At 42.2% G+C, this 16,122-nt stretch overlaps 1 protein-coding gene across 4 annotated transcripts in view; it reads left to right on the top strand.

Moving 5' to 3' along the window:
• LOC105837738 (A disintegrin and metalloproteinase with thrombospondin motifs 7) overlaps nt 1-16,122 on the top strand; it is a 118,314-nt gene that overhangs the window by 88,589 nt on the left and 13,603 nt on the right. For all 4 annotated transcript variants that reach the window (XM_036285840.1, XM_036285847.1, XM_036285836.1 and 1 more), the window contains one exon: nt 6,489-6,823. In XM_036285840.1, coding sequence (XP_036141733.1) covers nt 6,489-6,823 — 335 coding nt within the window. The remainder of the gene's footprint in view (nt 1-6,488; nt 6,824-16,122) is intronic.

The raw sequence follows: 16,122 nt of genomic DNA, 5'->3' as shown, positions 1-16,122 counted from the left end.
GTTTCCATGAAAATCCAACGGGAGAGGGGAGAGGGATTAAGGGAATATCCAGACGATTTGTCAGCCGGTTCAGGTAAATTCCTTAATGATTGATCTCATTTGATCGCGAGGCTAAACCACAAGTGCCGCATTAACCGCATCCGCGGGAACCTTGGGCGCGGCTTGTTTAATCAAAGCTATCTCGTTCGCCGTAAAAGCGAGACCAGCTGTTGTGGCTCGATGGTACAGCGCGCGCGGCGAGTTTCGAAGCGCACAGTGCAACGTTTGTATAAAATCGGACAGCGGTGTGCTATACACACAGACGCGCGTACATCACGGATTTTCGAGAATACCCCATTGTTCGCAGAGCGATCTCGATTGGCTGTGCGTGAGATGCCTGTATCGCAAACTCCTCAAATAATTCGCCGACGAGAGCGAGCAGAGATACGTTGGCCGTTAAACTTTGCAGATCTCTCTGATGAACGTGTCTAATTGCGTGCCCCGATTTCCGCGAAGCGATGTCGCAGCAGTTGGCAGAAGTCATACATTCATATTGTATCTTCCAAATCTGAAATTCCCATCGCAGATTTTCGTGCTCCGCCAAATGTCTCCTAAATAAGATGACGATTCCAATTATGGATTGTTTAAGGTTAAAATAATTTCGTAAACTTGTGAAAATTTAACGATCAAACATTTGAGAAAATTATTAATGTCAATACATATGTATATAAAAACAGTATTAAGCAATTAAACAAATTATTATATATTCAATAAATCCATCGTGAATTTTTGAAAAGTTAAATATTTTAAAATGATTAGAATTATAGAAAAAATTTCTATAATTGTATTAATAAATGTACTAATAAATGTCTATAATAAAATATTTAATTTTACTTTGACTTACAATTAGGATTCAACGAAACACACACACACACACACACACACACATGTGTACGTACATACATGCATGTAGACATGTAGGCATGTAGTCATGTAGTACGCATGTAGACATATAGTAGTGCCTACATGTCTATATGTCTACATGCCTACATGCCTACATACCTACATGCCTACATGCTTACATGCTTACTACATGGCTACATGGCTACATGCCTACATGCCTACATGGCTACATAGTTACATGCCTACTACATGGCTACATGGTTACATGCCTACTACATGGCTACATGCCTACATACCTACATGTCTACATGCCTACTATATGGCTACATGGCTACATGCTTACATGCCTACATGGCTACATGCCTACATACCTATATGCCTACATGCCTACATGTCTACATGTCTACATGCATACATGGATATGTGTGTGTGTGTGTGTGCGTGCGCGAGCGGTGCATTTAATTATTAGGACTTTTATATTTTTAAATATTTTTCCAAAATCTACAATTAGTGTATCAATTGTATAATAATTTTTTTAAAGTTATAATTGGACACTTTACGTGACAAAGTTATTTTTCAGGAATATTGAAAAAGACAAGTGTGTCAAGTTATTTAATGATCTACGAATTAATTAACTATCGTGAAGTGGTTGAATAATTTTCGATTTCTTCTCGACTTCTACCGTATTTATGTCATAGAAATTTAAGATGTTAAGAATATCCGCTTGAAAGCTAATATTCCCTAAAAAAAGCCTAATTCTTTGTATTTCGTACAAAAAACTCAACTAACGGCATCGACAGATCGCATAATTTATAACCCGCTCGAGAACCGCATCTTTTTCACGCAGGACGATCCATCCTCGACATACAAGTAAATTTACTCAGCCGTCACTTACACCGAATTTTAAATAAAGGTCATCGTGGATCGAATGCGGTATCAAGTTTCGGCATCGTAAAACCAGTGTTTATATCGGTTAGAAACCGTCGGCGACCATGATTCAGGCGACGATTACGAGAAACTCGTCCTCTAGGGACGACTATGTCTCGCTGCGCAGTTCGATTATATTTCCGCGGGCATATCGTGACGACTTTAATGAATTCGATAAGTAGGTATATGCTAATGGTGGCAGACGAGAGGCCGGCAAGGGGAAAGGGACCCATTCTTGCGGGATGGCCTGCGCGCGAGATGGACCCGGGAATGAGTCATCTGTAGGAACTGGTTTCTACCGTAATACCCAGGTATCGCCGATAAAGAATCATTCCGACGCCTAATAACTTCGGCCGCTGCGCCTCCGCGATTCGCCCGTGACAACAACTCGTGGAACCGTGAGACCGAAATCGAAACCTGCGGTCGCGTCTCTCGCCCTCCCACGCTGCAAAGGAAAGTGGAGGGGTAGCACGACGATAAATCTTCGCCCTGCAAATGATACAATACTCGTGTGGCCGTTACACAGACAGAATTTGAAAACAGTTTCCTCCCGAGCGCACGATATAATTACCTCGCCGCCCAGATAAGAGGATGCTTGATTGCGCCCCGTGCCCCACTTTCCTCCGAGCGAGCCGAAATTTTGGATTGCGTTGCGAGGACGACGGAACGCGCGTGCGTCGATCATACTTCCCTTATTGATCGCGGGTCCGCGAGAAGACCGGCGGAAGACGGATGTTTTATCGATTAGATCGTAGCAACGTCAGTCCTTGCGTGCACGTGAAATAAGCCGACGACACTGACGAAGTATAGAGAACACCACGGCGTGGCACGATCGACGGACGACGGTAGGCGGACAGCAGTGCGACGATAAATTACGTTATATCAGACGTACGAAATGCCTTGCGTATCGGCCTTACGATCGGTACCTGAATTATCGCGTCGATCTGCAATACGGGATTTCCATACGCGCGGGTACCCATAAATTCTGCGAGAAGGCCGATCTTTCGGCTACCTCTAAATCTGTCAAGAATTCTTACGCGCGGCGAGGCGATTTCTTCCCCGAGAATAAAAAAAACTCGTAAAAATAGCCGATTAAACATCCGACGATCTACTTTTTTTTATGTTCTCACCTATCTCATCGCCTATTATTGAAAATGCTGGTATTTTATCAAATGAATATTCTTCTTTAGTAGGAGCGCATTGATTGATTGAGCATTTATTACAGAGGGCTAGTCATTTAAAAACATTGCATACGAAACTTGAAAGAAAAGAACACAACAAATAAAATATAACGTATTAGATTCGGGATGCGAAGAAAACGAAAAACTTAAATATATAATGAAAAAAATAGAGATAAAAATATTATAAAAATCGTATTGGGTGAGAGTCGCTAAGTACATTTTGAGAATATTTGTTACAATTACATTTGTTACGGTATATTAAATGAGATAAAATACATAATTATTATCTATGGCCCAGCGAGAAGTACGTTCTCATTTACTTACTCCGTTCTGTACACGACCGCCGGAAGGTTAATTGTCGGCAGGTAAGTGCGGCCAATTAATAACTCGCTGCATAAGTCGCGTATAATTATGTTAACCCGGGACAGCGCGCATCATCAATTATACGCAATTAGACGAGCCGTAGTAGTGGCACAGTTCGTACGTATGGCATACGAACGGCCGCGATCGTGCCTGTAGAGACGTTTACAGTAGGTACAGCCTGTATGGGAGGTCCGAGTATCTCCATCCAACGGTCCCCACCTGTAGTTAACCCCGACTAGCTGGACGTGCTCGTCTATTGGTCGCCCCGCCATTTTTCCAACTTTAATGATAATGGGATAATGATGATTACACACCGTTCAACTACCTGTACTAGACGGCACCTGTCTTTCTCTTCCCCTCCCTTCCCCTCTCTCTCTCTCTCGTCCTGTTTATCTGCCTATCTAACCGCCTCTTAGCGATCGCCGTCGAGCCATGCAAAGCGGATAGATCGGTTCCAGAGCCTCGTGTCTAGTCCCTTGAACTAACGTGAGAGACGCTTCGCGATGCAACAAGATAAAATTAGAGAGCCACGACCGTACGACATAATTAGCAGTCACGTATTTTAATGAGATTACCGGTAATTATCAATTTTCCCAAAACAAGGTCTGTAGATAACATGTTGCATCATTGTCGCACAGAGGAAGATCACCAATAAATCGGGTGTACCACTTTGTCTTTGGATAGTATTTCTTGAACAAAAGCTAAAGATAAAACTTTGAAAACAAATGTAACGCAACGTTAATGCTTTCGTTCGCCTTAACAACTCTATATCGCGACGCAATGTGTCATAATCGGAGGCGCGAATATATATCACATCTATTGCTTAAACGAACGTCGGAATTTCGAAGAGATTTCAAACATTGCGAGTAATAAGCCGAATTAGATGAATGATGCTCTCTTACGCATCTACGTGTGGCAGACGAGTAATATTGCGTCAGAGAAGATGAGTTATTCAAGACCAATTGCTATTTAATATTAATATAAAGAAATTAATGATAAATAGCGTAAATCATTACAGCAGTAACTATCACTACTGTAAGGTAGAAAACCTTACCTGCATTTTGCATTCGTATGGAACATTAGCGGCACAACAAACGCTTTGCGGAGCAGCCGAGACTCTATAGCGATCACGAGAAAATCATTAACTGCAGAAACTATTAGGCACAGACTGCCGAGAGCAGTGCACGCCAATGATGTACACCTACGTTTCAACCGTAATGTCGTGCGAGATTTCACGAGATTACGTAAGACGCATGAAAACGTTTGCGTTCAATAAAATCATCTCTCAAACTCTCGTTATATTTAATAAATTAATCATCTAAGATCGAAGAATATATACTTGGATTTTAATTCATTCAATTTACGCAATAATTCTTGGTCAAGCCAATCAACATTTGGACTTTACAATCACCTTTTTTTTATTTCCTTACGCATGAACAAATGTACATGACTTTCTCTTTATTTAATAATTAGTATCATGAAGATAAATTATATTGTTTCATCTAGTTATAACATCTCCAATTTTTGAAAAATTAAATTGACTTTTAGCTTCAGAAAAATATAAGAAATAGGTCAAAACCAAAGAGGCATTTTCCGTAGTTAATGCCTGTCACTGACATGCAGACGGGACCATAACGGCGCAGTCAGAAACAACTTTTATATGAAGACATATTACCGTAGTTGAACCGCGTCTGCGTTCTTGACTGCATGCTTTTCTTTCCATTCACCATGAACAGAGGTTAACTACAATTATTCCATTAAGCGTTAGATCATCAGTAACAATAGTCAAGACAACAGAATCGATACGCTCGTGGCAAGTGATGCCACGATTTGTCGTATCGCTCAAAGCGCAACTTGACCTCGAGTCAATTTCTCGAGAATGAGAGAATGAAAAATCGAAGTTTCATTGCGAAATAAATTGCCGCGAGCGGATACGTACGACCTACAACAACAGTTAGCCATTGTCACATTACAGCGGTGAATATCTCCCTCCCTCCTCGATATCGGTTAGTCGTTCTCAAGTATCTCGTAATTTACGCGAGAAATTTAGGATTGTTCGTTCTGAGACACATCAGCGGGAGACGCGATCTTACATCAAGCTGGAGGATTTGTCGTTCTCCGAAACGATCTCCTGGAACCGTCACAATGAGGGATTAGGCGTGTCGAAGAAACCCGACCGGCCGACTCGTATTCATCTATCTCAACGGCGATGGCGGTGCTTAACGAGGGCGTTAATCGAACGTAGTAAGCGGCACCTTTCTAAGCGCGCCAGCGGGCACGCTAAATCAATCGCAAATTATTACAGCGGATTTATGGCGCGTTACTGTCGCATGTATCACAAAGGTTCGGCCGCTTTTCATTTCCTGATCCTCACCGAATTTTATCGCCTTGTATCTGTGTGTGATTTGACTTTTATGTATCTGTTTACTTGCGTAATATAACAAACACTTCGCTTTTTATTGCTTGAGCGAAATTCAAAGCAATAAACACTCAATAAGTATGGTATATGTTTGACAAAATAAAATGAAAATTTACGCGCAATTAAAAATAGTGTTAAATAGAATTAAATAGAATCAATGATATTTTGTACAACGAGAGAATTTTCTCTTTAAACTTATACTAAAAACCATAGTAATCGTGAGACAATATGGACTTCGAAGAATTTTTCTGTAAGTTTAGACTAGTTTAGTAAAATTTTAATAAAATTTAACGAAACTATTCCATAAAAAAACAGTAGAAAGATATATAAAAATAATTAATATGCAAATAAAATTATTATTAAGCATTGAAATTTGCTTCGACCGAAAAATATTTAAAAAAATTTATTTTTATTTCTTGTTTATTCACATATAAGTCTAATATTCAACTAATTATTTTAAAACAGTTTGGTTAAATTTTGCTACAATTACAGCAAAATTCTTCTCCATGTTGTCTCACGATTATCATGGCTTTGGGATAAATTCTAAAAAAAAATTCTCTCTTCATGTATTCTTATCACACTGAAATTCAATTTGCCACTTTTTCCTCAAAGATTAGCTTTATGTAATTCGGTTCTTGAAAGTGTCGTAAGAAGACATTGCGACAGGTACAGATTGCAGACTTTCTCATCTATAGTCAGCTCTTTTACATTTTCAGGGATATACACCCTGCAGGAACATTTGCACGATCACGAGATCGTAATACCACGGAAGGTGAATCACTTAGGCGATTTCATCTCGGAAAATGTTACTCATCATCATCACGAAGACGGGCCAGTCGTTCATTATCGAGTGGCGGTGGCCGGTAACGAGTACCATCTCGAGCTGACAGCGGTCGACAACTTCATCGGCCGTGCAATGGTCGTCGAAAGACGGAAGCGAGATGTGCACGTCCGCAGCCCGGCGAAAAGTCATGGCAGCAAATGTCATTATCGAGGATTCATTAAGGGCCATCGGAATTCCCGCGTCGCTCTGTCCGCCTGCGATGGTCTGGTGAGTTACACTTTCGATTTTCCAATAGGTCGCGTATTTACACAAACCGCGATATTCGCATCGCGTTCGCAATCGTTCTGAAATTTACGAGGGACTCTTCCAGTGTAATTGTTGCGTGTTCTGATATACAATTGTCATTTATTAATTTACTAAAACTTAGTATTGAAATATTTAATACTATTTTGCACAGAAAAAGAGAATTATAAAACAAATTACATAAAACTGATTTTAACTTTCTTACATTTTAATCTTTTAAACTTGTAGTTTGTAAATTGAAGCTGATTATATCGTAAATCTCGCAAAGATCACTTGCATACCGATTTAAGATGTCGAATCGCATTAGAAGCTAAACGAAGCAAGCAAACTCTGGTGTGACATAACATTGGCAAACGCGATTGAATTGTCAGCTGCAATTTGTAGACTGAGATCAAGCTCCCTGTTGCTCCTGGCGTGCATTAATTCACTATTCGTCGCGATTCCGAGACGTGCGAAGAGCATAACGAGAGATAAGATCTGTACTGTCAACGACTGTCAATGCAACTGTTCGATATATATAAGAAGCGAGAATCGAATGCGAGATTTCCACCGGTTGAATTACAAACTGTTGGACATACGAGTTGCAATCAGGATCGTATATTATCCGCTCGGTTGTGCTCGCGTAGAGGTGACCGAAGTTAACGCGATAGAATTCTTCTATGTCTCTGAAAGAGAATGTCACGCGTTCGCAGAATTGTAAGAGCGACAGCTGATATATCGAGCAAATAATCAGCTCACGTTATTTTACTCGCGAATAACCGAGAGCATTCACAACCTATCGCCCTTACGATCCCATGGCAACGAAACGTGCTTCAGCTCGTTAGATCTTTTCACTACGATCTCCACAGTGATTCTAAATCAATCATATTATGCATGCTTGTCTTTATCTCTCCTTCTTTCTTTTTTTTCTTTCTCTCTCGCTGTTGTACGACAAATCTACGAGTTGCAGCGAATTATACGTTGCGACTCGAAAACAGTGTGACATGAAAGAAGAAAATGTACCTCGTTAAAAAGACAAGATCGTCGTTTCTTTATTTTTTGGGCCCCAAAAATCAATCATTATCGATGAATGAATGGCCGTCTAGCTGACGGCATACGTCTAGCCAACAACTCGTACGATTTGAACGAAATCGGGTCGTATAGCTTGACTGTGGCGTGCGAGCCAATTTTTCAGGGGTGATTTATCGCGTATCTGAAATGCACTTCTTTTGTCAATGTCGCGACGAAGTGAACCGGAACTATCGGAATGAGAATTCAATTGGACAAGAGCTCTCTCGTGGTAAACGTGTTTCCAAAAAAGTGTTTTCCAGTGGTGTGCCATTTACATTATTGGCATGCGATTTCGATGGGGATCGATGAATTACATTGTATTCGTGTATATAATGCGAAATCCATTGTTATGCAAATGAACGTACCGCATGATAGACATGAATGTGTAATTCTCTAATTTAAGACGTCAAATAGAACGATAATTTACAATTCTCTTGAAACTCCAATTAGAGATGTGCTAATTATTCGAATACGAATCACAATGCTATAAAATCATTTAGTTTAAAGTGATTTTGTATCATGTAATCAATATTATATTTTTCTTCTGTAGAAAAAATTTTTTATATATATTATCTAGATATAAAACTTCAACCTAATGATAATTATGATGTTAATTAAAAGCCATGTTCCACCGACTCGATTCGGTCTAATTAAATTCGATTTATTAAAAGAAATCTTGATTCGCACATTTCGAGTTCAAATTAAATTTCTACTCTGTTTGCAACTTCTCCGCTTCCACGATACTTTTTAAGCGAAATATACGTTCATTGCGTGCGTTGCACGCTTCTAAAATACTCGGGAGGCCGCGCGCCAAATATAACAAAGATTATACGCCGCGGAAAGTTGAAAATTTTCTAACGCAAAGTTCGACGCAAAACATCGCACGATCTCTCACCGAGTTGCCACGGCCGCAGCCTTTTTATCATCATCCTCGGCTGAAATTTATGTGTATTAGTCTACGCGCGCTATAACTGCAAACCGCCGCGCGAGTCGCAAGAAGAGAATACACTCGCGCGGAGTTTCCAGCGCGCGAACGCGCGTAAAATCGCGGTAATGGCGTATAAAGAGCGAACGGAGGAATGCGAGGGCGGTGAAGGGAGGAGGGCGGGGAGGGGGGGGATAACAAAAGGGGAAGAAGCGCCGGCACAATACATGAAGGTATATGAAGGAAGTATAAGAGCCCGTAAAGCATGCATCAGCGCAATTTGTTCATAGCTCCCAGATAATGATTTAATTTGCCACGGCGTGGCAGATTTATGACGGCACACCTAGTCGTTGTCCACGTACGCGCACATGAGCATCGCGAAGTGCATCTCGCACGTATATAACAATGCCGCGCGCATACAGCCATACATACACACACACACACACATACTTACGAAGGTTCTGACATCGGCCCTGAGTGTCCCATCGACCGAACAACGCGGACCTATTGGCGGAGCTCGCCCTTATGGACGCTCGGTTCTCACGCAATACCGTATAATTGCTCAATTTTCTCCGGGAGTCTCGTGAAACTGCAACGAACAGCCGCAGTAATCGACCCCACCGGGCGTGTATATTACAGGGATACGAAATTTCGCGAAATCGTGGCGCCTCGCACCCCAGTACCGTGCGGCGTGGGCCTAGGTCGCGCGGCAGGCGAGATATCGCTGCAGCCCCGGGGGTGGAGCACGGGCAAATCCGCTTTCCTACCCCGGATGCGCTGGAGGTACGCGCGCAATGGGAAAATTAACTCGGATTTTCTCTATTTGAAAGATAAAGATTCGCGGCAGCGAAACCACTCCTGCAGGCGAGGCACCACGTAACTGAATACTAAACACGAGGAAACGGGAAATTCTCTACGTAATAACAAACAAATCTCTGTATAATAACGCATATATTGTCGTCGACTGGCGGAACGTCTGATTTCAACGTGTACAAGCTACTTGATATTTTACACGCGCAACTGCTGTTTACCGTGGCCCTACACGTAGCGTACCTACACCTCTCAGGAGTGATACTCGTTTTTATTGGGCCATAAAATCCGCGGCGCAGAGGCACGCGTGTATGCCTCCCGCGATATGCCCGAGAGGAGATGGCTTTTCGACGCGTAGCCGCTATAAAACTCGAGCCTACTCGTGCCACTCACGTTCGACTTTTACGCGAAGCTTAAGACCCTATTTAGCGACGGATCATATAAGCCGCATTGACTTAAATCCAAGATTAAATGTCCCTTAAATTTTTATAGTGACTGAATCACCAATTTTATGTTGATAAACAGCTTCAGCTTCTCCATCGTGAGTGCAAAGATCAAATGACGATATTTCTTTTCTCCCATAAGAATGTAAAATTAATACATTGCGTTATGCGAAGGAGACTAAATATTTCGTGTCATATGACATATATTAATATTTTTTAATTGATACTTAAAAAGAGGTCACGCAAATGCATGAAATGTATATCATTAAAGTTCAAATTACAAATTATGATGAATATTTCGATATAAGTTTCGACGAATGTAGATTATACGCTCACGCTCAACTATCGGATTATTTGATTCTCGGATTACTGAATTGTAAATAATACGAAATACTATGCCGTGCCGTAAATGATACTACTAGGCGAAGAATATTTGAACGGATATTTCCTGTTACTCTAATTGCGAAACGTGTAATACTCATTGAATCGCATGCAGTGCTGTAAGCAGTCGTCGTAATTGGCGATGATCTGATCGGGATGCCGTGTCACCTGTTTCACGGATCTCCGCGAATTTGCACGTAGTGTAAACGAAGCAATCACCTCGGCTCTTGCGGTGTTATATCGTTGCGATTGTACACGCGCATATACACGTATACTTGTATACAAGAGGCCAAATATAATTGGCACCGATACATAATGTTCAGTAATTCCAGGCTTGCCCGGTAATGGCCTTATTCCCGTGGGTCAATCCTCCAGTGTAGCCTCCATTGTGGCGGCATAACGTGAATTAGAATTGAATCTAACTATGATCATCCTTTACGGCATTCCAAACACCGATTGCATACCAAAGTCAGATCACATAGTTTCGAATCGCATCGTATTATTTCTCGGTCATATAGTTCGATAAACAATGGATACTTAATTTCTTTTCCGATACATCGAGAGAGATACTTAAAAATATATTTGTGGGATATAAATTTATTCTTCAGCGAAATAAAACTTTATTTAAATACGACAAAATAAAATTTTATTTCTAGCAGTTAAATTAGTTAATAAAAAAAAAAAATCAGATATACTTCACAGAAATATATATTCCGTTATCACAATCAAATTTTTTTTTATAACCTTAAAATATCGAAGAAAATATCACAAGTAATATTTGCTTCTGATTGTTTCTGTTTCTTTCAATGTAGTAATTATTGCCGATTATTGAATGTAATTAAATACTTATAATATTTATATATTTTTACAATTTGTGTTTTTCTAAATTAAATGCTATTCGATTAAAATATAACAAAATTCTTCTACAATTAGTTTCTCTGGAGAGATACAGTTTTATTATTTCCGTATTGCCATTAATACCTCACTTTCTTTAACGTGAACGGAATTGAAATTTTATTTAAGTATTTCATGGCGGGTTTAAAATTCACCATCTGACATTCACGTTATCTGCATGGCAATCGTTCTCGCGATATCTCGCCCACTATGTTACCCTTTCCACTGGGAGGGAGTAAAACGTGTATTGTAATTAATTTTATCTTCCGCCAGCTCGTTCTTTTACCACGATCGCGGGCGAATGTCGCCGCGGTCTTGTTGATAAACCTCTACGGCCATACGTTCGCGAACCATAGGTACCGTTCTAAATCGTTTTCCGCACGGAAATTTTATCAGGGGCACAGCCGAGCTTTCTTTTACGACGACGGACAAGGATTTCCGGTCTGCGGGACAAACAGGGTGAATTTTACCCTTGCAAGAGCTCTTCAAGAAGCGGATCCTTCGCTTATCTTTAACCCAGGCGCACGAAACTCTCTATAGGCGCGAGAATACGAGGTGGTATCATCGGGCGATGGAGTATCAAGGATACTACGACGGGACGTGTCTATTAAATTTCCAAGAACGATCGCGAGAACCGATAGGTTCCAGTCACGGCGACTGCAAAATGCACCGCAGACATGCATCTTATCGCGTGACTCTTCTTCAATGAACGCCACTTACATATAAGTCATTATTATACTTGAACGAGGGAAGCGGTCGTTCCTTGCGCAATTAGTTTCGTCACAAATCGCCATATCGTAAACGAATGCAATAATGGCATCGCATTTTATGCGCTCGCTTGATTGCTCGCAAGAACTATGATTGCTATCGCCATCTGATCTCTTCCTCCCTCTGTACATAAATTTATAGATATTAAAATTAAATGTATCGCCAGTTCTCTCGAGATTGTTATCACATTGTTACTTTATTATAATAGCCTTCAAATGATTATATTCTCATATACTTACAGTAACCAAAGTGTAAAGTTTACTTTCAGTTGTGACATTTCAATAAAAAATAGATGAGAAAAACGTTTAATTTTTATCTCAGTAATTGAGTCTAAATTTGAAAATAATTCTGGGAATTTTTAGTTCGAAATAATTATGTTACAGTTTCAACTCTTCGCAGAATAGGGTACGTTTCAAAATTCTTTAAGGAAATGCTTCCGATGCAAATATTCTGCGACGTGCTCGTACAAATCCCGTGATCGATCGATCGCGATGTCAACGTTATCTATTCGGAAACGTTCTATCCGGGTAATGAGCAAATATCTTCCGCTCGTTGCACAAAATAAATCGCGGCGCGCACGGCTGGCATTCCCAGGCACTCCATCAATTCCGCTTTTCCGCGCTTTCCGTTACTCCCGCCAATTCCCAAGTTGTGTTGCTGTATATATATATAAAAAAAAAAGAGTCGTGGAAAATAATTGTTATTGCGAGGCGCAGCGCGACAGCCGGCGGCAAGAAATATCGGCTCCTACCGCACATTACTCACGATCCGTTGAGACCGAGTTCGAAACAACTCCTTGAAGACTGTCCCGATGAATTATTCCGCGGTTACCCAGAAACGTCCCAATGGACGAGGAATTGAAATACAAGCGGTATCGCGAAAACATTACAAACTCAGTCTTTAGCGACGGCACTTTCCGTTCGAATTTATCAACGGAGCAGGGCCAGATATAATTGAAATGGTACCCCCGGCGAAGAAGTTGCATTAATTTTTTATGAAAGCTGAATTGTTCCCATCGACGTGTTATCTCGTTACGAAAAGGATCTATCCGAGTAACAATTTCGCTTGTTACAATTTCGTACGGGTAATGTTTTACCGCTCTCGCATAGAGATATCCCTGCAATAACGGATTGCCACCCGTTACCGCATTTGGCAAGACGGTTACTGTATCAGCAACACACAGAGTCGTGTCAATAATTCGCGCGGCGGTAATATATCGCCGTCATATATCTTCTTTACAACCGACATAGACGCAACCTGTGCACCGTGAGTAAACGATCAACGTGGCACTCTCATTATCAGCGTCGCGCTTTAATTTAACAGCTCACCGCGTCCCGGAAATATGTATGTACCGGTTTATCGGATAAACTCACGGCGAGATCGAATCGTCGCCTCATCGGGCCAAAATAGTTTTCTCCCCGTTCGTCATTCTATTGCTATTAATACCGGCAATTAATGCATATATGTACCGATCTCCGGCGGAGCCCCGTTGATAGCAATCAGCACACCCAAACCGATTTATCATCAACCCCGTCAGCTAAAGGCGTCGGTGTTCTACGAAAAAGCGAAATATCGCCGGCTAGTCGCGGCGCGTAGAAGTGAAACCTGGCGCACAAAGGGGGCCGTAATAAATCAATAGGTCAATTAATTCCGCTTTCGCAACAAAGAGCGATTTGTCACCGTGGGGGACCGTGGGGGGGGGGGGGGCAAAGAATCTAGAATGATCGTTATTGCGGCGCCAATGACAGGCGACCGCGCCGAGAGATATCGGCTTTATTCGCTATACGTACATAGGTATATGGAATACGGGGCCCCGAGCCCGAACGAATGCAATCCGAGAAACGGCCGCCGGCCTTTTTCTCGCGCCCGCGCGCGAATGTGTCCCGTAGAATGGAAAATTGAAATACGATTGGTGCCCCCCCGGTAAAAGAATCATGGCCGCGGGAGAGTCCGACATAATGCGCTGCAATGCTGCAAACCGCGGAAAATATTTACGTCTCTCTCCCCGGTAGCGAAAGGCTAGGAGGCGTGAATATGGCTCGGCACCGCGCGAGCATACGCGGCCGATTCGAATCAGTTCTCTCCGGTAGGGGAACAGGTTCTCCAGCGGGTCTATGAGCGCCCCGCTCGTACGCGATCACGTATATACGCGGTTTAACATATAATTACTGGTAATAGGTAATCAACGGCGAGGCTGCTCCTCCGTTCGATCAATGCGTATCTATTTCGTCGGATCTAAGCGGGACGATGATGATCCCTTATTACTTTCGGCAATTAGCGTTTAATGGGCCACTCGGTTTTGTGTCTTTTAGACGTGGAGAGGGGGAGAAAAAATGATAAAGCGATTAAGGTCGCGGGCGTTTTATTGCGCGAGAGGTAGGAGAGATAGGTATATATTCCGCAATATCTGCGGATAACACCCCGTAGAGACTCGAGAAGCACCCGGTGTAAAGAGGGCTGCGGTAAAAAGCTCGATTTCGTGATAAATGACGCGATCGCTTAATTCGCGAGCCCGTTTCCCAAACACACACGAGCTCGACAGATCTTCCAGGTACCATATAATGGAGCTCTACCTCGCTTTTGTATCGCCGACCTGTCGATCGCAGCACCTTTCAAACATAAAATGAGATAAGCAATATACCATACACAGCATCTAATCACGTAAAAAGTATTCAAGCCGATTTCCCTCGTACGATTACACGTTACGATTATTACTAATCCGGTATTGCTTAACCGACGTTCAACGATCGGCCGTTTCATATGTGTTGGTTATTTCTAGCTGTTCCAATTAGCGGAGACATACGGCGAGTGTGTAAGCTCACTTAATCTCGCCAGGTTTCACCAAGATGCACCATAACCGTTAGGAACTGGGTGTTTATGGACGTGGTAATCGTCGGAGCGCGGGCTCCTTTTTTCCAGTCGGCATCTCCTGCCTGCCATGGAAAACGAACCAGAACCGGCGCGCGTACACACACGCACCTATACGCGCGCAGTAGCCATCATTATGTACCACCTACACGGGAAGTGTTGGGGGCGACTATTCTAATGACGGTATAAATCACGTTTTCCCCCTCGCAGGAAGCATTTATCGTCATCGGAATCATAGTCTTTTCGCCCTCGGCCGAATTCTTTTTTCTTATCTCTCCCGGTCGGACATCCGGTTTTATCCTCGGCGTGTGTCGAAGAACACGATATTCCGTCCTAATTCTCTCTCTTTCTCTTTCTCTCTCTCTCTGGTAGTCTGGAAAATCCGTTATCTTGCTCTCCACGATGAACTGTCGGATCTAAGCGGGATTGTAGTAACGGGAGGCATTACTTCGCACCGCCTAATTCGCACGTAGCGCGGAATAATACTCCAGGAGAACCGACGGAATCGTACATCTCGAGGAGATTAAGCCCGAACTTCGAGTGCCTCGATAATCGCGATATCCATGGCGCGCATCTTCCTCGCGGCATTCCTCATAAAACATCAATTGACACGTACAACTATTAACGCGTTTAAACTGTTATGCGTGTCCTGCTTGAAGAGTTCTCACGGGAAATATTCCCACCGTCATCGTCGTCGAATTTTTTTACGGCGCGACAGTGCAACCGGGAACGGAAAGGCGTAAAATGATAAAGGAACGAAGATGAAAATCCACGTTTTCCACGAAGAGAGCCTCCTCGATGCCGTTAATCTCACGAATGTCCATCTTGAAACGGATTCCGCGCATACTGGCGTAGCTCGGCGTCCGTCGCGTTCATCTAAAGGTCTAAAGCCTACGTCTCCACCAAAGCAACATTGAACTTTTTGTCGCCTTATTGCTGGAAATGAGCGACTTTGTCTCATTCAACACTATGTCCACACCGAAGCAACATAGAGCAACATTTGTGCTTCTGTTCTATCTATTTTCGTAAAAGTTTTAGTATTCATGTTTCTCAATGTTCCTCATTATCGCCATAGAAACAGAAATATAAATTGCATGTTTCCACATGTTTCTACGTAGAAACGA

This window comes from Monomorium pharaonis, chromosome 1, assembly GCF_013373865.1.
Source record: "Monomorium pharaonis isolate MP-MQ-018 chromosome 1, ASM1337386v2, whole genome shotgun sequence".
Lineage (NCBI taxonomy): Eukaryota > Metazoa > Arthropoda > Insecta > Hymenoptera > Formicidae > Monomorium > Monomorium pharaonis.
The sequence above is the reverse complement of the archived record's forward strand: the minus strand, read 5'-3'. Positions and strand labels throughout refer to the sequence as shown.